Genomic DNA, 22,140 nt, shown 5'->3' with positions numbered 1-22,140 from the left:
AGGAGCCCTTGGTTGCCCCGTGGCTCCCTGGATGTACAGATGCAGCCAAGGAGCGACCAAGGGCTCCTTTTTCTGCAACCCTCCCTTGTGTTTTTATCACACAAGGCACACAAATCATGCTTCCCAGGTGGTCATGTTTCCCAGGCCAAACAAGACGGTCAGGCTGCCTGTGTGACAACTTCTTTTTGAGCCCCAAGCCAGGCCGTATAGCCCAGAGTTACAGATCTTGGGAGCGAGCTTGGAAAAGGGACGAACTGGGAGCTGTAGCGTGTCTTCCAGCTCTGTTTACCAACAGCAGCAGTGGGGATGAAGGTCTGACTAAATTCAGGAAAGAGCTGCGCAATTAAGTATTCCCCAGGCAAACGTGGCCTTTGCCACACTTAAGCAAAGCCCGGACCAACACCTTTGGTTCTGTTGTATATAATGGGGCTGGCCTCACGCAAAGAGCGAGCGACGTTACTTAGCCGCTTGCAGCAGCTTGGAGAGAGCCGCCGCACGGCTGCAGTCTAGGGCTGGCCTGTACCCTCGGAGCCATTTGCCCTGCCCTGGTCGTGCATGTGTTGGCTTGTGCTTAAGCGTTACGCCTGCTGCAGCTCCAAAGGTCATCGGAGGCAGTCCTCAATGGGAAGCGCAGGAGGAGTGAAACTGCCGGATGGGATCCGGGGGTTTCTCAAGCCTCCTGTGTCTCACTCCAGTGAGCTCCCTTCCTTGGGAAAAGCCAGCCCTTTCTCTTGCATTTGCATTAGTTGTGACTGCTGTGTGGTGGGTGGCTGGTGGTTAGCAGTGGGGCAAGCAGCTGGATCTTGGCGGGGGGGGGGTGGTGTGTTGGGCAGTGGACATGCTGTCTTTGAGGAGCAGGTGCTGAAGGGAGATGTGCTGGGGAATTCATTTTCCAGTTTCAGGGCCAGCGCTTCTCCTTGCATCTGCCCAGGATGGGCCCTCACTGTGTAGTCCAGTGTGGAGCTGTATTGTATTGCAGATGAACATAGTGGGAACCCCATCCAGCTCACCTGCCCTCTGTGACTAGTTGTGGCCCATGGTGGAGGACAGCCAGCTATACTGTGCATGCGCAGTCTGTGTGTGATGGGGGCATACCAAGTGCAGATTGCTCTTCCTAGGAGAACGCAGCTGTCAGAAGCTCCTTTAGAAACATCCTTCTGTTTCAAGGGACAGCAGTGACTTAGCAGCTGGTCAGCATCTGTGCAGAGGGAGGCGAATTACGGCCAAGTGCTATTCACGGAGCTTTTGCAGTTCCACCTTAATTTCTGGATCTTTTCCAACTCACAAGTTGATCTTGCAGTTCATTTTCTGAGGCGTGGGTTGGTTCAGACACAAAAGGTTTCATTTGTTGCGGTTCCTGTAGGAGAAGGGAGATGAGTTGGCCTAAGGTTGAAAACGTTTATAAGCCCATCTTCTGCAGGATCAGTAGGGTAGTGGGACGTCTTGCCCATCATCTGAATTGACTTTGCTGTAGGCATAGCTTATATAATACGGTAAATGAGGCAAAATATCCTTTTTTAGGGACAGAAGGTGAATATATGCACAGGGTAAGTGCTGTCTGTGAATAAAATGGAAAGGCCTCAGAGTTGCAGAGTGTGTTCTACTGGGTTACCCTGCAAGCCTTCCTACCATTAAAACTTCCAAGTACATTTCAGACTTGATGCTTTTTGAGGCCTACTCAAAATAGTACTGTAGCTGACTAATTTTGCAGTTAAAATAAAAATACCTCTTAAAAATAAGAACATTTGTTATACTTTTCATTTGCAAAATACATCTAGAAATTTAGTTAAATGTTAATTTTCAGTCTGAGCCAAAGGATGCTGTCACCTATTTTAATATGAATAGTGAATCATGAGAATTGCTACCAAATCTCTGTATTAATATATTTGATGTGTGATAGAGAACCAGTGGTTATAAGGCTTGCAGGTATTGGAGGGACCATACAAACATGCAGTGGAGTAAACAAAAATGCCTTGAGAACTTGGGAACTTCAAGGCCATGTGGTGCCTGCAGCTCCGGGTTAATTTTAACAAACCAATCCTTGACACAGTAATTTATTGGTTTTACTGCAGAATTTGCGCTTTGGATGCTTAAGGGGAGCTCCGATTCGAAATCGGAGGGTCCCTGGCCTTTGAAACAGCTGCTTCTGCAAAATAAAGCTTAATTTGTATCTGCTTTTCCTTCCACTGTTAGGCTATTCTACCCCTTTCAGCAGTCAGTAACACTGGCCCCCAAAGAGACTTCTCACCTGAAACCTTTCTAAGAAACTTGTGTCATTCAGATGGTGGGGTGAGGGGCACAGACAACATAAAACACAATCTCTTTAGTTCACAGGTTGAAACAAGCCTGTGTAATTAGGCAGTTAATCCAGGAGATGAATTTGGCTAGCCATTTCTTGGAACCCTGTGAAGCAGCAGTTAGAAGAATTACCAGTGGTATCAGAAATATTAACTGAAAAACATGGAGGCTTTTTCTTATTTATTTATTTGGTACCACATTAAAACCATGTTTGTAGTGGCTCGGCAGGGGTAATACTCTGTAGTCTCTCTTACTGTGTTTCTGCAGACAGTAAGAGATTTGGGTAATTCACTTGGCAATTATCACCCCATAGAGCCAAGTGGCCTCAAGCAGAAGAAAAACCGAATATACAGTCAGAAGTGTTTTTATCTTTAAGCCCAAGCCCTCTCAGGCGATTGAGCCAAATTGTATTCCCAACACCTTATTTGCTCCCACTTTCCATCTCCTGAGATCACTTCCCGCATGCTACTCAAGATGCTCTCAAGATTGGGTGCTTCAGTGTAAGCCTGGAGAAAAGAGTGTGTCACCCAGAAAGGTGGAGGAGCCTCTTATCTAGGACTTGCAGTGGGGAGCACAGCACCTTCTCTTTACTCCTGTTGGCCAGAATGGAAGTGTGGTCTGGAGGAAACGGGTGGCGAGCCCAGAAAGAACAACCTGGAAGCCTTTGTGGGTTTCTTACAGCTGAATGTAAACGTGCAGACTATAATGAGTATGAACCATGTAACAGTTCCCAGAGAGGACTCCTCACTGGAGGCATTAGCCAGTGGGGGTGATGACAGGGTGTGAAGGTGGAAAGATCTGCCCTCTTGATTGGGAAAATAAAATGAGTAAAGCCCTACATGTACCTCCCTCTTCAGGACCTGCATTTAGGAGTGCAGCAGAACCTAGAAACTTATGAAGTTTTGAAATGTCTTGCTGTTAGCAGCTGCTGCATTTATTTGGGTGGTGAAGGTGAATGAATGTCTGTTCTGGTGGTCTCTGGATGTGTAGATAGAACTTAATACCCACCTCATGCTCCTCAAAGAGTAGGGATGAGCCTAGCTGTCTGTGTTAACCTGTAATACTCTTGTACCAGGGTTATGCAGCAGAGATCTGTGAACAGCACTGAGATCTGTGTTAACCTGAAAGAAGGAACGTTTTAACTTCTATACTTCCCCCCTCCCCAACACATTCTGCCCTGACCATGCAGTGTTTTTTCTTTTCTTCTCTTACTCGCTTTCTTCTCTGAGGATCAGCAGTATGAAGGTCATTAAAGGTGTACCTTGCAGAGCAGAGGTCACTGTATGCTCTTAAACATCTGCCATGATGCAGAGAAAAGAGCCCCTGTAAAAATTCAGAGACATTGTAATTTTGTGGATCCCATCTTCACCACCAGCATAGTTTGTAAAGACGTAACGTGCATTTGCCACTGAAGAGCAGTTTGAGTAGGCTGGCTGCTCTGCACCTGGAGGTGGTACATGCAATGGCCACATCATAGGTTTTCAGGGCTTTTTGAGTTTCTTTGGTGCAACTTGAACTGCTCTATCTCAGCCTTCATTAAGAAAATGTGTTGGGGTGGGGGGAATATAAAACTGCAAGGACTGCCTTGTGAGTTTAAAGTTGTATTTTTATAGCAGTGTTATCTTTAGGGCATAAAGATTGGATACACAAATGCAGATGCAGTCATAACTCCTGCTGTTCTTGTGGCAGGGTTTGTGGTAAGAGGGTTGGGCCCTGGGAAGTGAGGCAGTGGGCAGGAATAAGTCCCTTGTCTCTCCAAGAGAATCTGAAGAATGCAGCCCTATCCATTCGGGGTCTGACTTTGAGTGGAAGCAGACAGATGTTTCGGGGATGTCAGAGGTCCCCCATTCATGTAAATAGTCCTGATTGCTTTGAGAACAGCTGATCTGTCATTGAGAACTTCATTGACAGAGATGCTGTTTGATACTGATGCAGTACTAGATCGCTTGATGTGTGTGCCTCTGTCTTCTAATACTATTATAGGGGAAAGTGTATGCACCCCATGATTTACATGAATTCATCTGTCCTGTGTGCAAGATTTTTTTAATTCTTATTACCATAATGTTAGGATATAGTGCTGGAGGGGGAGGAGAATGGAGCCAAGGTGGTTAGAGAAGATAATTCTGACTCTTTAATTGTGTAGGTATTAAATAAGAAACACTGTTATAACAGAGGCTAGTCCCATGCCTCTTGACTGAGAAACCTCATAAGGAGCTTTTATTTTCCTCCACTTTGGAGGGAAGTGTTTCTTGATGATAATGCAGAATAATGTCTAAGCACTAGGAGTAGCTGAGCAGCATAACCCTGCCCATCCCATACTTTGATCTGTTAAATGTGAACTTGAAGAATACCTACACCATCCTTTGTTGCAGCATTAGCACATTGCATTGAGAACGCCTAAGACTGTGCTGAGTGCCAGTAGCACCTTGCTAAGGGAAAGGGAAGGGAAAGACCTTTCATCTTTGCCCGATGGAGGAGATCTTGGTTTAACGAGCTGCTTGTGTTAATAGGATTAATGCAAGTGCACTCCAGCACTTGGCTAATGACAGAGTTGTATTTTGGCTGTTTCTTTTTGTCTTTTTCCTTTTCTCTTTCCTAAAGGTGACAGGAGCCTGTATTAGAGAGCTGCCTTGTCTCCCTGGCTATACCAGCTTATTCATTTTAAATACTCTGGTTTTGGGAAGGCTTGTTGTATGGGGGTTTATTTAAACAGGCAAATTAGATAAAGGGTACTTGGCCGTTAATCAGTCAGTTAATTTACTCACCTACCTGCGTCTAATTCAAGCAGAAAGGGAGCTTTTTTTGTTTTGTTTAAAGTGGAAATTCTCTCTTCATGGGCAAAATGCCCCATTTTAAGCAGCTGAGATCTGTGATTTTGGTGATGCTCTCTGTGGCTGTTGTTAGCCCTGGAACCCCATCCCTGCGAGTCTAGTGGTTCTTGTAAGGCTTTAGCTGTTGCTGGGTTCTTGCCTTGCTTTGGAGGGCTCAGACAGGTATTTTACATCCCTGACTCCAGAGCTCAGCCCGCCTAAGCCTGGTGAATTATGCTGGCTATGCACGTGGCTTGGGGGCAAGGAGTTGGTTGTATTATTCACAGGCGCTCCCTTCCAGCGTGCCAAAGAGCAAACTGGGTACTTGTCTACAAAGGCAATTATTTCACAAGAAAGTTGCTGTAGGGAGCAGCAGGAGCCAACATGGTGAACAGATAGAGATTTCCCTTATCTTTTTTTTTTTTTTTTTAACTCCTTGTGTATACGTCCCTCTTAAACCATTTTTCATCCAGGTCTTGCCTCTGAAATAGGTGTGCTGCTTCTTGTTAGGCTAGACTTGCCCCCGGTGTGAGATGTTAACTGAGCTGGGTTATTGCAGGCTGCTACAGCTGATGAGGAGCAGCCATCAGTTTGGGAACTGTGTTGCCAACCTTGTATGAGCAAACATCAACTCTGTGCTTCCCAAGCAGGCAAAGCAGAGGGGAAGGGGATGGAGCTGTGGGAGTCTCCTAATGTGGAGTGTATGGGCTAAATGAAGCCCCCAAAATTGCTTCCATGTGGGAGCACTGAGAGTCTCTTGGAGGTTGTGTTTCAGCACAGGCCCTCTGGGTCATCCAGGCATCATGGAGCAGGGGGCAACAACGCGCATCTGCTTATCGACTTTGTCCTATTGCTTCAGGTACTGTTCTCCATTAAATAGTGTACGCACCTTGGGTACATTACAAGAGCTGTCGTGTAATAAGAGAGGGTCAGTTCACGAAATATTACCTATCTGACCTCCCTGTGTCCTCTTCTGTGAATCAGTGGGTGGCAGCAACAGTGATGCAGCAGTACCAGTGGCCCAGAGTTGCTCTGGGTCTACTCATTGTTGCTGCTACTATAGTAGATAGACTAAAGGTTCTTTCACACATCATGTGTGGCTCCCCGTTGTGAGCACAGTCAGCCTGGTGAGAGGACCCTTGTTTCCTCTTTCCAACTCAGTTGGTCCTTGCAGGCTGTTCCAGCCTGAAAGCCATCTGTGAGGTGCGGAAGGAGTGCATGGCAATTAAGGGGCTTGAGCTGGGAGGTTGCAGCTTGGACCGAGTAACGCTTAGCACTCTGTAAGGTCAGGCTAAAATGGCACATAAGCAATCCAGGGTGCTCATGACATATGCTGGTGCTGGGCCTGTTACATCACCAAAAAATGCGTGTCAGGAATTTTCGGCATCCACTGGAGCTGAGTGAGCATAATACTGGAGCTGCCAAATCTAGGATTTGAGGACAAGGAGGCTTTTGCTGTGTCTCCCTAGCTAGAGCAGTCAGTTTGCTCCCCTAAATGGTGGGTCCCAGGGATTCCCTTCCCAAGGCTTGGGTCTGCATGCTGGCAGCCTGCAGCTGAAGCAGTGCTGTCTGTGCCCTCTCCTGGTTAACACAGTTTTATGACTCACAAAAACTTAATGACTTTAGCCCAAGGAGTTACAGCAGTGGTAAATCTGGGCACTATGTGTGTTGTCCTCATTCTTAACAGCACAGCATACATAAAAGTGGGGAGATGGGCTTTACGCTAGGGGTGTTTGCACTGTTGGAAATGTACAACTTGCCTGTGGTTCAGTAGCTGTGAGATGCCTACCATTAGAGGCATAAACCAAAGTTAGTAAATGTGGAAATATGCCTGGAGTACAGGCTGGTGAGATGTAGTGTGGTTCAGCCAAGTGATGGTCATGAATGTGGTGTTCAGTTCCTTAATGTTTTGTGCACGTTTGGTGTGGGGGGAGAACCAGCTACTCCATCCTTCACCATCTGTTCTCTTCTACCCAGGGAGCGCATGGAGTTATTGGAAGAAGCGAGGAAGATGGAAATGGCAAAGTTTCGCTACATCCTTCCTGTTTATGGCATCTGTAAAGAGCCAGTTGGCTTGGTCATGGAATACATGGAAACGGGATCACTGGAAAAGCTCCTGGCTTCCGAACCTCTGCCCTGGGAATTGCGCTTCCGCATCATCCATGAGACAGCTGTGGGGATGAACTTCTTGCACTGCATGTCCCCTCCGCTGCTCCACCTGGACCTCAAGCCTGCAAACATCCTGCTTGATGCCCACTACCATGTCAAGGTAGGCACTGGGCACTCTGTGCCAGGGACCCACCTTTGGATATTCTTGCATGGCTTCTGCCAGACTGAAAGGCCTGAGAGAAACCAGCAGCATTCCTTTTGAGTTAGAGCCCACCAACCCAGCCCCTCAAATCCCCAAACCTGTCTGCTTGATGCATGCACCATTTCAGTACATAAACAGAGGTAGAGTTGAGCTTGTGAGAGCTCTCCTGAAATTTTAGGAATGTGCTAGCATCTGGTTCTGAGGCCTAATGGGTCCTGCTGTAAATTTCCTTGCAATAAGGTCATGAGACAGATGAGAACAGGGAGAGAAAATCTGTATCATCTGTGCCATTTCACAGCTGCCCATGGGGTAACCTTGTTCAGTGTAGGTCCTTCTGGCTTTGTACACACCACTAAATACCCAAATCTCATTTAAGATGGAGTCTGGAGAAGCCTTCCCAGAGGCAACTCATTCTCTTCTTTCATTTGCTCAGAGCATCTGCAGTAAAGAAGTATCTCTGTCCTGACTGTTTATGCATGCCAGAGGTAATTTAAAGAAATTTTTGTTGCTGTATCAGCATAAAATAATTTTTGTTAACTGTTTCCAGCATAAGCTAGCAAACCTATTTGCCTTCTCTGTTGGAGGTTCTGTTTTGACAGCCGGTCTAAGGAGATTGCTTTCTGATTCTTCCTTTTGGAGAGATAAGAGACTGAAATATATCATTTTCCTGATTCCCCCCCCTGCCCAGTTAGTGGCCAAACTCTTAGCCTTAGAACTGCATCATTAATCATGCTGGCTGGCTGATACAACTCAGTAGTCATAGTACGAGTAGTCACAGATTGACAGTGCCATCATCCATCTGTTCCCTGTTTTCTTGTCCCCCTCAAACTAGCAAAATGGCTTTGGTGTTGCTGCACCATACTGAAAAATGAAGTTTTCTTAAATTAAAATGTCTTTCCTAATGTCATGAGAATGTTGCAGCCATTAAGAGGTGTGTGCCTGTAATGAAGCTGCACCTGTGACAAGGTCTCAGCTTTTTTACTATGCCTTAGTGGTGTACTTGGAAGGATTTTCTTTGAGGTAGGAGGCATCTACAGGTGGTCCACGATATTATGACCAGAACATCAGGATCTGAACTGTTGGAAGTATATTCTCACACATTAGTGCTGAGGCACCTTTGCTAAGTATTTATTTACATAAAGTTTGTGCTTGCTTGCATAACTTCTTAAATTCCTAATTCTTGACTCATCCATGAGCCAAGATATGAAGGCTATATTTTTCTCACTGTTTCAGGAGGTTGAAATGCTGTCTGGTATTCTTCCTGCTTTATAGCCTATATCTGGGTGGTGATACAATACAAGGGGGCAAGTGCAGGTACAAAAAAATATGTTTCTAGTGAGGTCACCGCTGACATCCCTGAACCGTTGCTACTTGCTCTGTATATCGAATACATGAAAGTCTTTGGACCTTCTCTCCATTAAGTTCAGAGAAGAATAGTCTAATGCAGATCTGTTTCCAGCCAGCGGTATTTTACATTTGCAGGTACCTTGGAAACCCCTCCAAGCAGACATAGGAACCTGCCTGCAAAATAAGAGATATTCTGTGAGGTGCCTTCACTTTAAAAATGTGGCCTCAAACCTTCTTTTTGTGTGATGTGAAGCTTGTAATTAAATTTCGGACCCTGCAGCTTGATTTAATGTGCATTTTCTTGCTGGAAGGCTAATGGAGCTGATGATTGAAGTGTTTTTGCTTTTTAAATGTTAGTGTTAATTTAGTAGGTGACTGTCCCTAATAGAATCCTAAGGTGAGTGAAGAGATGCTGTACACTGCAAAAGAAGAGTTTGGAGATAGGGAGGCCTTTATAAATCGTTTGCCCTTGAGCCAGGAAATGGTCAGTCTTCCAGTGGAGCACATTACAAATGCTTCTGTGTGATATTGCTAGTTAAATGGACACACACCCTTCTTCTTTTAACAAACACAATGCTTACTGTAAAATCCCCAAGTGAGGATGATGACTAACGCAGTTGTGCTGTACAGAACTTATCATCAAGTGGGTGCTTCCATATCATAAAGCCGTCTCCTGTGTGCATTACATAAGTGTGTGCTGAATTTTGTTCATGGGAGGATAATTAAGAGGATGGGATTAGCCTGAGCACTGATCAGAGACAGATACTAACTTTTTCAAAGGCATGTTGGAGGATTCTTTGGTGATTTTAAATATACATATATAATATGTATAACGCAAGGGTAGGGTTTGCTGGTTTTTTGGAGAATGGATCCATGCATGCCTCCTCCCCTGTGAGTACTGGGAGAACTCACTCCTGACAGCTCCAGCCTCGGCTGGGAGCTCCCTTCCTTGCCATGTCCTGCTCCATCTTGGTTGCCTTAAGCAGTGTGTTTTCCTTGGGAGGATTATTCCATACCCTGACAGGCTTTGCTAGCAGGGATCAGTCTGCTGATTTTTTTTTATTTTTTTTTTTAACTTAATATGAACCTGTTACTTTTGTTTGTACCAGCAAGGTCCTCCTTGCCCCTTTCTCCAGTGTTTCAGTATTTATGGGCTAACACCTCATTTTTGCTTAACTGGACTACGTTTTAAGAGCTTGTTCTTCAGCTCTCCTGCCCTCTGTACACATTCTGGATGTCTCCCCTGAGCTCCCTGTGATGTGGCAATTGCTTGCAGGGAGCTGGCGCTGGGGAAGCAGTGCCACATTCCAGCACTACCCTTGTGGGCTGTTTGCTCATTCCCTGCTCCAACGTGATCTCTCTTTGAGGCCCTCAGTAGGAAAATACACCATCACTACCCACCATGCAGCAGTCTCATACCCTAACTTGTTGCTGTCATGCCCTCATGCTATCTCTATTGCTGCTTCCCAGGTTTCTTATCTTCAGTGTCCTGTGGTTAAGAGTGTTACTTTTTATTCAGGTATTTAAAATTAAATCAACTTGCAACTTAAGATGTTTGGGCAGATGTGTTATTTGTAAGTTCTTGTTTCTCTTACTATACATCCTGTGCTTTGCATCTCCTCATCTTGTCATATATATGTGTGTGTGTGTATATACATATATACAAACACATGCACATGTCTGCATGTGTGGGTACATGCATACACAGAGGCAAATCCAGCCAGTTATTTTTAATATCCCAGATTTTAAGAACTGGGAGTGGGATGAGCTGGTCTCAGCTGTGCACTGCTTTAAGCTCACTGTAGTTCCTTTTATTTCCCATAATTCCAGCACTCATTTTTAAACCAGTGTGAGGTTTGCCGCATGTTGTGCTGTGCTGATGGTCTTGCTTAACTTGGACAGGTTGCCTCTATGGTCTTTGCCTTTATTTGCTTCAGCTGAAGAAGGGGCTGCAAAGTTTCTGAGTGTGGAGTTAGAAGCAGCCTAATCAAATGGCAGATTTGTTTTTCAGAAAGCTGCTTAGTGTAGGCTGTTAACTGTAGGTCAGAGTAATACCCAGAGGCCAGGCTGGTGAGGAGAGGTTGTCTCTCCTTATTATACTAGCTAAGGTAGTTAACACAGCCACTTTATCAGCGGTAATGCTCTCCTGTGATTAGAAATGAGAAGAGTTTTTTTTGTTTTGTGTGTCCCTTCTGCCTCTTTCCCACCCCTCCTGATCAAGGTTTCTGTGTAGGGCTGTTGTTAACTGGCTCTTTAATCCCAACCAACAAAGCTGGTTTTCACCTTGATCAGTTCCTTAATTGATCTAATTGTGGTGGCACAGGGGAGGGAGCGATACCATTCCTGTTATGGCAATGCAGATTTATGATAGGTTAAAGTGGATGCTTGACCATGGCTTTGGCGCCTACTGCTTCTGAAGAGAGCAGTACCAATGTCACACCTGAAACAGGTTTTGAGGAGTTAAGGTCTCAGGGCAGGTTGGGAAAGGGTGGAAATACAGTCTGTTTCAGGAAGACTTCTTTTAGTAGCTAACTGAAGTGTGTTCATAAACACTGAAGTAAAGACATATGTTTGAAGTACAGATGCTTATTTTGTCGGCACTCAGAATTCATATTTTTTCCTCATTTTTAGTAGTCCAGGTCTGTGACCCATGTAAGTTTCTTAAAATTTTTGGTATTTCTTAAAGATCAGAATTGAAACAACCAGCCTGCCTCGCCTACCCCCAGAAAAACACACAACCTGCTGCTAACACTAAACCCTGTAGACAAGTGTGGCGGCATTCTCAGTATCCAAGCCTGCAGAGACTTTGCACAGAGACAAATACTGGATATGCCAGCAGTGATTAAAAATTAATCTGATGGCTTTGTTACCTATTTGGTGGAGAAGACCTTTTGGTGAACTCTGTCCCCAAGTCCATTGCAGTGGGTTCCTCAATCTTATTTGCAGCATCAGATGATAAGGGCATGCTTTAGGGTGGCCTGTCAGGAGTCAGCAGTGAAAGCACTTTCAAGCACTGATTTTGTTCCTAGATCCCTACAGTGTTTGGGAATAGCTGACTTTAGTAACCATTATAGCTACATGAGCATATATACTAGTTAAAAAAAAAAAAAACAAACAAAAAAAGTTTCAAAAAATAACTTGACAAACTCAAAGCACCTAAAATTTTGTGGTTTTTACAAACTGGAATGCAAAGGTCCACGAATGTCAGAAGCAGAGAACAGCCTGTGTTCACAGTGTGCTCAACTGAAACAAACACAGCTAAAAAAGGAAAGAAAAAAATAATCTTGAGATCTTGGAATCTCTCAGTAAAGTAAGAGTTGCTAGGAAGTGGGCAGGGAAGCACGTACAGCTCCCCTCCCCAGTCGCTGCTCACGTGTTTGTTCTCATGCAGACCTGTAAAGAGCAGAGACCAAGCAAGCTGTCTGAACACGAACAATCCCACTGTCTGCGTGGGCATTGGCCAATGCTCTTTCTCTTCTTCCTACTTCTTCACCACGTGTTTTGCATGAAGAAGTCTGTCGCCTCCATGTCTCCTCTTAACCCTACTGATACTAGGTATGCTTTTGAAGCATGATGGGATCCACCTGAAATAACTGATGTGAGGAGTGAGATTACAGGTCCTGTTGGATCGTGGAGCAGGGCAGACCCCAGGGTGGGCTGCAAAGGCTAGTGGGGATGTGGAGGAAGAAGTGGGAAGGGGTGCTCCACTCTCACTATCTTCACCAGCAAGTGTGCCTCGTGTTGCAGAACTAGGTACCTGGCAAACAATTTAAAGGCAAAATAGGTAAGTTACAGGGCTGTGTTTTCCACCCACTGCACAGTTCCCACTGATGTTTAAAGAAATTGCATGACTAAGTATACCATGCAGTGTGGAAAATTCACCCTAAAGGATCTAACAAAAGCCACAAAAACTGCCTGCAGAATCTCACTATTTTGTGGCAGGCTGGAAGAGAACAGTTCTTCAATTTCCAGTACTTTCTGCAGAATTTTATATTGAAGCTCTGTTCTAAAGATGTATTTCCTAGTAACTGGTATAAAAGCTAGTCCTTCACGGTAGGTAGGGGCAGGTTCATAAGGTAAAGTTCTTGCTAGCACAGGGGAAGGGGGAGGTATACTATGTACCTTAGCTATTTCTTGGTCTGTAGGCTGAGACTGTTCGATCCAGTGTGCTTAGCTGCCTGTCTTAGCCCCTAGCCTTAGATTCATGCAACACAGCTGGTAGCTCTTAATGCAGGAGTGTCGCTGTGCTGTCTGTATTTCATCTTTAGTTCTTAACTTACACAGTAGGAAAGCCGGTGTTGTTTAGACAAAGAGGAAGGTGTTTTACTTTAATTATGCCATATGGATTTCTTGAGGTGTATACAAGTCTCTGCTTCATGTTAATCAAAGGATAGCAGTGCGCCTCCAAGTCGGATCTGTTCAGACTTGCAGTAGTCAGTTCATTTATTAACCTGACACCACGGGCTTGTGTGATTGGGGTTGTGCTTTTATTCTCTAGTGGAGCACTAAGTGCCCCAAACTCATGCAGTACTTCCTGGGGCAATGGGTTCAGCTCTTCCCAGGGTGATCCAGCTTGCAAACCTGGGTTTCTTGATTACTTACTGCTTTCCTGGACTCCAGTGCTTGGCTTGTGGAGGAGGCCAGCAGCCCTGCTCTGAGAGTGTAAGCCTACAAGCATGAGAAACTATTCCTCCAGAGGGCTTTTCTTGTTTCTTCTTCCCCCCCCCAACGTTTTTCTTCTCAAGTAATTCCCACTTTAAGGATTGGACAACAGGTTGGGTATACCTGTGTGCAAGGGTACAGGAGTCCTACAGCCCCTGAGAATGCCTCTGTTGAGCTCTCTGCCCCTGGGAGAAGTTCCTCCTGAAGCCATGTGGGTTGCTTTGTTTGTTTTATGGCAAAGGCAGATTCCTAGCGTTTGAAGACCAATGGCTGTGTGGCCTGTCTGTTCTCCAGGAGGCCAAACCTGGCAGCAGTTTTCTCCCTTTCCAGTAATGGATGCGTGTTACCACTGGCTTTGTGGTTATCTTTAGACAGAAACTTCTGACAGGATACAGTTGGAGCCTAGTGAAAAAAAAACAACAACTTTTTTTTAATTATGCTTGCTGTTTTGTGGGTGAACTTTCTCAAAGGAGAAGCAGTAAAGATCAAAAGGGGAATGAATAAATGAAAAACCTGAGTATTAGATAAAATAATGTCTAAGGCAGGGGGAGGGGAGAAATCTAATCTAACATGTACACAAAAATCAGTGGGATGAGTGGTTCAAGAAGACTTGACTTTTCTTGAGATTTCCACTTAGCATAATAGACATTTTTGTCCAGTGGGAAATAAGGAAGACAAAGGAAATTCTTTGCCTGTCTGTTTGCTTGATGATTGGTATGCTTCTGAGAGCAAATGAATGCATATTTGTTTGACACTTGAAATTAAAGTAGAGGTGTGTCCTTTTTATAAACTTGCTGTCACTTGTTTTGCTCATTTCAGCTGTGTTGTTCACTGCGTCACTGCACCAACTTGCCATATCTCCTGGTTGCCAAAAAGAAAAATACCCTGTGTGGGTTTTTGGTGTGTGTGTTTCGGGATTTTTAACACTCTGGTGTTGGGCTAGTCCTTGTTGGCATGGTCAGTGTAACAGTGGAATCTGAAAGAGCAATTCTCTGGCACCCATTGGAGAGCTCATGGTTTGAAAACAGGTGCTCAGAACACACATAGTGTGCAATGTGAGATTACATAGGGAAAGGGGGTTGCAGCACCAATAATTACATTAAAGTACTTTGCACTAGCTAAATTTGACTAGTTCTAAATTACAGTAAATTGTCTTGACTGTTTGTTGTGTTTGCTATGTAACATGCTGCTGCTTGCAACAAACTGCTAGCTGTTTAACCATAAAGAAAAGACTACCATAGCGTAATGCTTCCAGAGATGTTCCAGAGTGCTCAAGGCCAGGTTGGACAGGGCTTTGAGTAACCTGGTGTAGTGGAAGGTGTCCCTACCCATGGCAAGGGCTTGGAACTGGATGATCTTTAAGGTCCCTTCCATACCAAACCATTCTGTGTTCTCTTGGCTTAGTACTTCTGCATGATCCTGTTACATCTGTCTCTCTTTACAGAAAATTGTTAATGCCTCTGAAGTCTAATGGTGGCATGCACTTCTCATCCCTTCTTCCTCCATTTTCTGCAGATTTCTGACTTTGGACTTGCAAAGTGCAATGGCTTGTCCCATTCCCATGACATCAGCATGGATGGCTTGTGTGGCACAATTGCATACCTTCCCCCAGAGCGCATCAAGGAGAAAAACAGGTGTTTTGACACCAAACATGATGTGTACAGGTCAGTTAACCGTGAAAACACTTAAAACCACTTAAAGTAATACTGTAAAATAAGACCTCTTTTTCTGGTTATAAAACCTAATTAAACATGAAACCCCTAAATGTAGTTTTAGCCTTACCTTGCAAAGGGTTACATTTGCTTTGCTTTTTGCAAAGTCTTAATAGGGTAGAGGCCTTTTAACAAACTGCAGCTGATCCTGGGTCTTGAGCATTATTATTCCAAGTAACATTTATTAGTAGCTGGCATGGGAGGCCCTCTGCCCACCTTTAATTTCCCCATCAAAAGGTACATCCTGACCTACTTTTTGAGTCTGTGACAAAATTCTTGGTTATCTTCAGTGGATTTCATCACTCAGTCTTTGATTCTTCTTTCACGGTAATGTTACTAGGAAAAAGAAATCATAGCTGCAGATTAAGAGATATGTCATATTCTAAATGGAATGCATTTCTTTAAAGTAGCTTTAAAGGGTAGAAGTATTAAGTAAAATCCACAGCAATGCTTTGCTGCTCTCTGATTTTGTCAGTTTTGATGTGGAGTAGTTGGTAAATGTTACCAAGAACAGCCTGGCAGCCTCCAGCAAGTCTCTTGTGTTTGCTGCCTCAGGTTCCTCCTGCAAAAAAGTAGACTTTCAAATCATATTCTTGCCTGCATCTTGCAGTATGTGGTCACCAGATGAATCAGATGCAGAAGTGAAGGACAATGAAAAGAGAACTTGGGAAAGTAAATGATACTTCTGTGAGCTTTTTAGCATTTTGGCTTTTTTGTTGGAGGATTTTTTTTAAGCTTTTCTAGAAATAATTTTTTTTTAATTTATTTGGTTTTGTAGCTTTTCCATTGTGGTTTGGGGAGTTCTTACTCAGAAGAAGCCTTTTGCAGGTAAGTTTGGTATATTGTGGGTTGTGTTGGAATTTTTTAGTTTTCTCCACTGATCAGTACACTTCCTGCCCCACCAACCCCAGATTATAAGCATGTCCTCCAAATTCCTACAGTGGTGTGCGGTAGCCATTTTTAAGTTCTCAAATTCTGATCACACATGTTAAGTCCTCCTTTGTCCTGCACTGTGAAAGCAGAACCCACATTGCTGCAGAGGCCCTCGTCTGCATCTTTCTGCTTCTGCTGGAGTTTGCTCAGATTAGTGTGTGGCCTCTGCAGACTTCTGACATGTTTGTGGCCAACGAGGAATAGCACAGAGAAAGCCAGCTGGCAGGCACTGTGCTGTTTTCAGAAACAGCCTCTCTGCGCAGAGGTTCTGTAGTTTATTTGTAGATTGCGGGTACAGATTTGTTCTTTAAAAAAAATAAAAAGCTGTCTGTGAGAATGAGCCTTGTTCCACGCCACAATAAATGCACTGATCAACAGGCAGCTCTTTATTGTTTATGACTTTTCCTGTGTGCATGACTAGCCTATGTATAGCAAACATGTTTGAACATGTTCCAGTCTACTATTAATTTTTTTACCCAAGTGAGACATCCCATTTAGCCCAGTGGTTGACTTCAGAGTCAGGAGCCACAATACTGCACTGCTTGATTTGTGTTGTTCTTCACCTTTATGAAAAGTTCAGGTACCCGGTCTAAACAAAAGCTGTGGTTCAGTTTTCTTACAGTAGAAAGGGAAATCCAAAGAGGCAGCAGAGAACTGCTGGATTATTTTTCTTTGGTTCAGTTTTTTTTGTTGTTTTTTTTAATGGTGGAAAAAGAAGGATTGTTCACTGACAGTTGTGTTTAACTGATACATGGGAAGTAGGTGCTAACACATTGATGAATGTGTTGTGGGAGAATTAAGACCAACTTCTTGTTCCAGGTTGATAAAAGAAGGCAGTCTAAATCTAGAAAAAATTATGAAGACAAAATCTCAGCCTAATACACTGTTAGTGCTGTTAGACAAAAGAGAAATCACACCTTTGGCTGGGAGATCTTACTTGGTGCGCTCTTGCTTTACAGAGGAAAACAACATTTTACATATTATGGTAAAAGTAGTTAAAGGCCACCGCCCAGAGCTACCTGCAGTTTCCAAATCCAGACCTCATTCATGTAATAACTTGATCAAACTGATGCAAAAATGTTGGCAAGATGATCCTGGTGAACGGCCAACTTTTAAAGGTAAGATTTCCTTGTAACTTGGCTGCCCATTCTTCTATGAGTCATGTTATTACTCAGGACTCTTAATCCTTGGGGTAAATGCTGTGAACCTCTGTGACAGAATAAATAGAGCACATTGTATGGTAGAGACAATGATACAGGCCACTTAACTCGTTTGTGGAGAAAGGGATTATGTGGGGACAAGTCTGACCATGATGGGGTTATGTAAACTCAGGAGGAATAAGACCTGTACTGATCCAGAAATTATGTACATTTCTGTGTGTATCAGAGCATATGACAAACAGGAGCTAGTGTGATCTTCACCATACAAAGCATTCAAAGACCCTGCCTCTTGAAATGTACCATTGTGTACTGAGAAACTGAACTGTTTTCTTGTAACAAAACAATTTGTACATTCATTTTTCTGCCAACAAAAGGCAGCTCTGGTGAAAAGCTTGAACTTGCCCAGAGCACCTGCTATGAATTCAGATGCGCACAAGGATGTAGCAAGTGCTATCTCCAAGTGCTATTAGGTAGCATTAATGGGAGAGATTTGCTTCCTCTCTCTCCTCTTGCCCAAACAAGATATGGAGACTGAAGGGAGGATGCATTCCATCTTTTTAAATACATGTTTCTACATCTGCTGGTGGTAGACTGGCTCCCATTTCAGTCCTGCAGTGTAACCACCATGTAACATCAGTCTGGTCTGAATATGAAGATGAGTTGTTCAGTCAGCCCCTTGCTTAGGTACGCACTTGTACCTATTGATGAGCTGCTGGATGGAATAGCCAAAACTGGAATTAGAGTTGTTAAGCTTTAATAATAAAGAAAGGCAGCAGGGCATCTCAGGGAAGTTTCCTATTTAAAAACAAACCAACCAAACTCTCTTGCTTTCTTCAAAGAAATCACTTCAGAAACAGAGGCTCTTTGTGAAAAACCAGAAGATGAAACGAAAGAGATGATAACTCAGGACCTGGACACCAAGGGTTCCCCAGAGCAGCAGCCTGAGGTATTTTTCTCTTTCTGCCCCTTGTTCAAGCACACTAGGTTTTGTTGCAAGCAGGTTCCTCTGTGACCTGAAACTTCCCAAGCAATCTTCTCTTTGCTGCTTTTGAGCGCTTTCCTGCATGATAGAAGTGGTCCTTCTTGGTGAAGGACTGAAATGCAAACGTGACAGCAGATGCATGGACCAGCTCAGGAAAACCTCAGGGCAGAACTGAGGGAGAGCAGGAAAGTTAGAAAGTAAAGGCTGGAACTATGTGGGTATGACACTGTAGACAAGAGATACGTGGCTCTAGTGGCTGTGTGAGCACTGATGAAAGCTGCCCTCCTGCATCTGAGAATTTTCACTTACCTTACTCAGAGGTTTCATGCAATATGACAGTGCTTAAAGGCTGCCTGCAAACTAACAAACATATTTCTTCCTATGGGGCCTCATGCTTAGTGTTCTTTACTGACCTTTCTAAAATGCTTGTTTGCTTCTCTTGAAGGGGATTTCTGCATTATCCAAGACAAAACAGGAACCTGATCTACCACTAGTTAAGGATTACAGTCTGTCAGAGTTGTTGTCCCAGCTGGATTCGGGGATTTCACAGACTATGGAAGGCCCTGAGGATCTCAGCCGCAGCTGTTCAGAGTCCAAACTTGCCTCCAGTGACAAGCGGCTTTCAGGAGTTTCATCCGTAGATTCAGCTTTTTCATCCAGAGGCTCCCTTTCCCTTTCCTTTGAAAGGGAGAGTTCAGGTAATGGTCAAGCTTTTCTTTGTAGTTGTTTGGACTGGGGCATGGGAGTCTTTGGATTGGAGAGTAGTCATAATAAAGAATAGCATTCTGGCAATCACTGTTAGTCTTGCTTTCTCTAGTCAGCACTGCAGATTTGTTTACTGGAGGTAGTTATTTAACAGAAAAAAAAGAATGAGGTGGTTCCCAAACGTGATCTAAAGACAAATAATAAATCTCACTTACTTTTGAAAAGAAGTGACCCGAGTTCCCATCAAAGCAATTACAGAATCAGTCATGTAAAGGCTGGTTGGAAGGGAGGTCACCTAGTCCAGCATCCCCCTGGAAGTGGGACTAAAGCCAGTGCCCCATCAGGTCATCTGAGTTTGTGGGGTTTTTCAGTTACGTATATAAGCCCAAGTCTGAGCACTTTTTTGAAGAAGACTCAACCCGTGTTCTCAGCAGCCCCTATCAACATTGTAATAAAGACCCCCACTGATGCACACAGGCCCCTCCCTTCTCAGTCCAGTGCTGCAAAACCCAGTTACCTGTTTTCCAGTTAGGCAAACAATGATTGCATTGAGTGCACAATGATTAGTGCAGGGAGATCAACCACAGCATCCTTGGGTCTTCATTCCACACGAAACAGAATAAAAGTAAGCAGGGCTCTAAATCTGACCTGAAATTGTTTTAGAACTACTGTGGGAGGGGGCTTTCTTTGCAGTGAAGTCATTTCTGAAGCCACCAGATATGTTAGCTATAGGGAAAGTAAGATTTGATGGCTGTCAGAATTGATGGTGTCTTTTTCATGGAGTAGTTTGGGTTGGAAGGCAACCCAAAGCTCATCTTTAAAGGTCATCTAGTCCGACCTACCTGCAGTGAGCAGGCACATCTTCAGCTAGATCAGGTTGCTCAGTAGCCTTGTCAACCTGATCTTGAGTGTTTCTGGGGATATAGGGCATCTACCACCTCTCTGGGCAAACTGTTCAAGCATCTCGCCATCCTCATTGTAAAAAATGTCTTCCTTGTTTCCATCCAGATATTGGTACTACAGACATCCAGAAGAGGAAGCTAACAGAGGCCATTTTATCTGGAGATACCAGCAAGCTAATGAAGATCCTCCAGCCTCAAGATGTTGATATTGTTTTAGATGGGAACTCCAGTCTTTTGCACTTGGCTGTTGAAGCTGGTCAAGAAGAATGTGTCAAATGGCTCCTCCTGTACAATGCTAATCCTAACCTTACCAACAAGAAGGGATCCACCCCTCTTCACATAGCCATTGAGAAGAAATTTAAAAGCATTGTGGAGCTGATTATGGCTAGGAAAATCAATGTTAATGCCAAAGATGAGGATCAGTGGACTGCTCTTCACTTTGCTGCCCAAAATGGGGATGATTTCAGCACCAAAATGCTGCTTGATAAGAATGCATCCTTAAATGAGGTAGATTTTGAAGGCAGAGCCCCCATCCATATAGCCTGTCAATATGGTCAAGAGAATATTGTGCGGATCCTGCTGCGAAGAGGTGTTAACGTGAACATCAAAGGAAAGGATGACTGGGTGCCACTGCACTATGCTGCCTGGCAAGGTCATCTCCCCATTGTAAAGCTTCTGGCCAAACAGCGGGGTGCAAACGTGAATGTGCAGACTGTGGATGGAAGGACCTCACTACACTTAGCTGCTCAACGAGGACACTACCGTGTCGCTCGCCTTCTTATAGACCTGGAGTCGGATGTCAACATACAGAATGGGCTCTTGCAGACTGCTCTCCACATTGCTGCTGAAACTGGCCACACAAGCACATCGAGGCTGCTCCTTAAACATGGTGCAGACATTGAGGCAGCAACAGCGGAAGGATACACCGCACTGCACTTGGCATCTCGCAGTGGCCATTTAGCAACGACAAAGCTGCTAGTAGATGAAAGGGCCAGTGTTCTAGCCAGGGGCCCTTTAAATAGGACAGCATTACATCTTGCTGCAGAAAACGGGCACTCTGAAGTAGTAGAGGAACTTGTCAGTTCAGAAAATATCAGTGTTTCTGACAGTGAAGGGTTGACAGCTCTTCATCTGGCTGCACGAGGAGGGCACACAAAAACAGTTGAGGTTCTTCTGAAGCATGGGGCATACGCTGACATGCAAAGACCCACATGTCAGACCCTGCTACAGCTTGCTCAGCAGGGCAGTAGTAGTTCAGTTACTGTGTTGTTAAGTGAGACTTAAACAAAAGGGACAGAACTTGCTACCTTTATACCTGGTGCAAGAAGGTTGCTGGACCTTGATGCGAGGGCCTTCTCCAGTTGTGCACTGTCCCACACGTCAGCATGTCAGCTGATGGACTGAGGTGGAACCAGCAGACCCACTCGTGTTTGAGTGTGCAAGTGAGAGCACACATGGACTAAGACTGGATGTAAGGCTAAGAGCCGGAGTCTGCCGTACTGTGGTCTGTATCAGTCATTCTGTGTGTGCCTGCCTGTCTGTATATTGACATTCCTCTCCCAAGGATGTTGTGAGAGAAGGATGCAACTTGTGGGTTTCCCCATGCTTTTTTTTTTTTCCATGTGCCAAACTAATTTAAGAGCTAACGTTCTGCTTTTTTTTTTTTTTTTTGAGGAAAAAGAACCAAAACAACCCAAAACCAGGATGATGTAGATTACTGGTTTATTGCAGTGATCTATATTTTGGGCTGAAAGCCTCCAGCATAAAATAAACACAACACAAATCCGCTTGAAATAAATGCTCGAGATGAGGAAAGGGCTACTTAAGATAGAGCTAACCATGTTTGTTTGTGTCAGAAGGTACTCTGTTCAATGGAGACATTGATTGTAGATTTCCATGTACTCAAAACTGATCAGACATACATACTAACATGGCAGGATTCCTAAAATATGAAGCAGAAATAAAAGCTTAACACTGGTATCTTCATATACAGTACCACCCTGTATGTATTTTAAGATCAGTAAGCTGAACTAGGTGCTTAGTGGTTTGTCTTAAATGAAAAAGTCAAAGCTAAAATTCATACCGGACTCTAACTGGATGGTGTATTCTAACACCGTGATACCAATTTGCATGTTTGGAGGGGCTGATGACTAGACTGATATACTGTGTATATAGTATTTCTAGCTGTTGTATGCTTTTTTTTCTACTGAAGAAAATAGATTGCATAGAGTGGGTATGTTTTAATACACCTTTTAATTTCACTCTTTTCAAAGTTCAAATGTGATCTGTTATTAATAAAAGAAAGACTGTGTTCCATA

At 44.0% G+C, this 22,140-nt stretch overlaps 1 protein-coding gene across 1 annotated transcript in view; it reads left to right on the top strand.

Moving 5' to 3' along the window:
- The window catches only part of RIPK4 (receptor interacting serine/threonine kinase 4), a 22,695-nt gene extending 555 nt beyond the window's left edge, over positions 1-22,140 (top strand). The window contains exons 2-8 of the mRNA XM_062602583.1: positions 7,086-7,377; positions 14,944-15,092; positions 15,919-15,968; positions 17,033-17,191; positions 18,073-18,179; positions 18,661-18,913; positions 19,929-22,140. Of these exons, the coding sequence (XP_062458567.1) occupies positions 7,086-7,377; positions 14,944-15,092; positions 15,919-15,968; positions 17,033-17,191; positions 18,073-18,179; positions 18,661-18,913; positions 19,929-21,106 (2,188 nt within the window). The 3' untranslated portion in view covers positions 21,107-22,140. The remainder of the gene's footprint in view (positions 1-7,085; positions 7,378-14,943; positions 15,093-15,918; positions 15,969-17,032; positions 17,192-18,072; positions 18,180-18,660; positions 18,914-19,928) is intronic.

Source organism: Pezoporus occidentalis, unplaced genomic scaffold, assembly GCF_034315485.1.
Source record: "Pezoporus occidentalis ecotype Australia unplaced genomic scaffold, CSIRO_AGI_Poc_V1 ctg77, whole genome shotgun sequence".
Lineage (NCBI taxonomy): Eukaryota > Metazoa > Chordata > Aves > Psittaciformes > Psittacidae > Pezoporus > Pezoporus occidentalis.
Note: the sequence above shows the minus strand (reverse complement) of the source record. Positions and strands in the feature narration are given on the sequence as shown.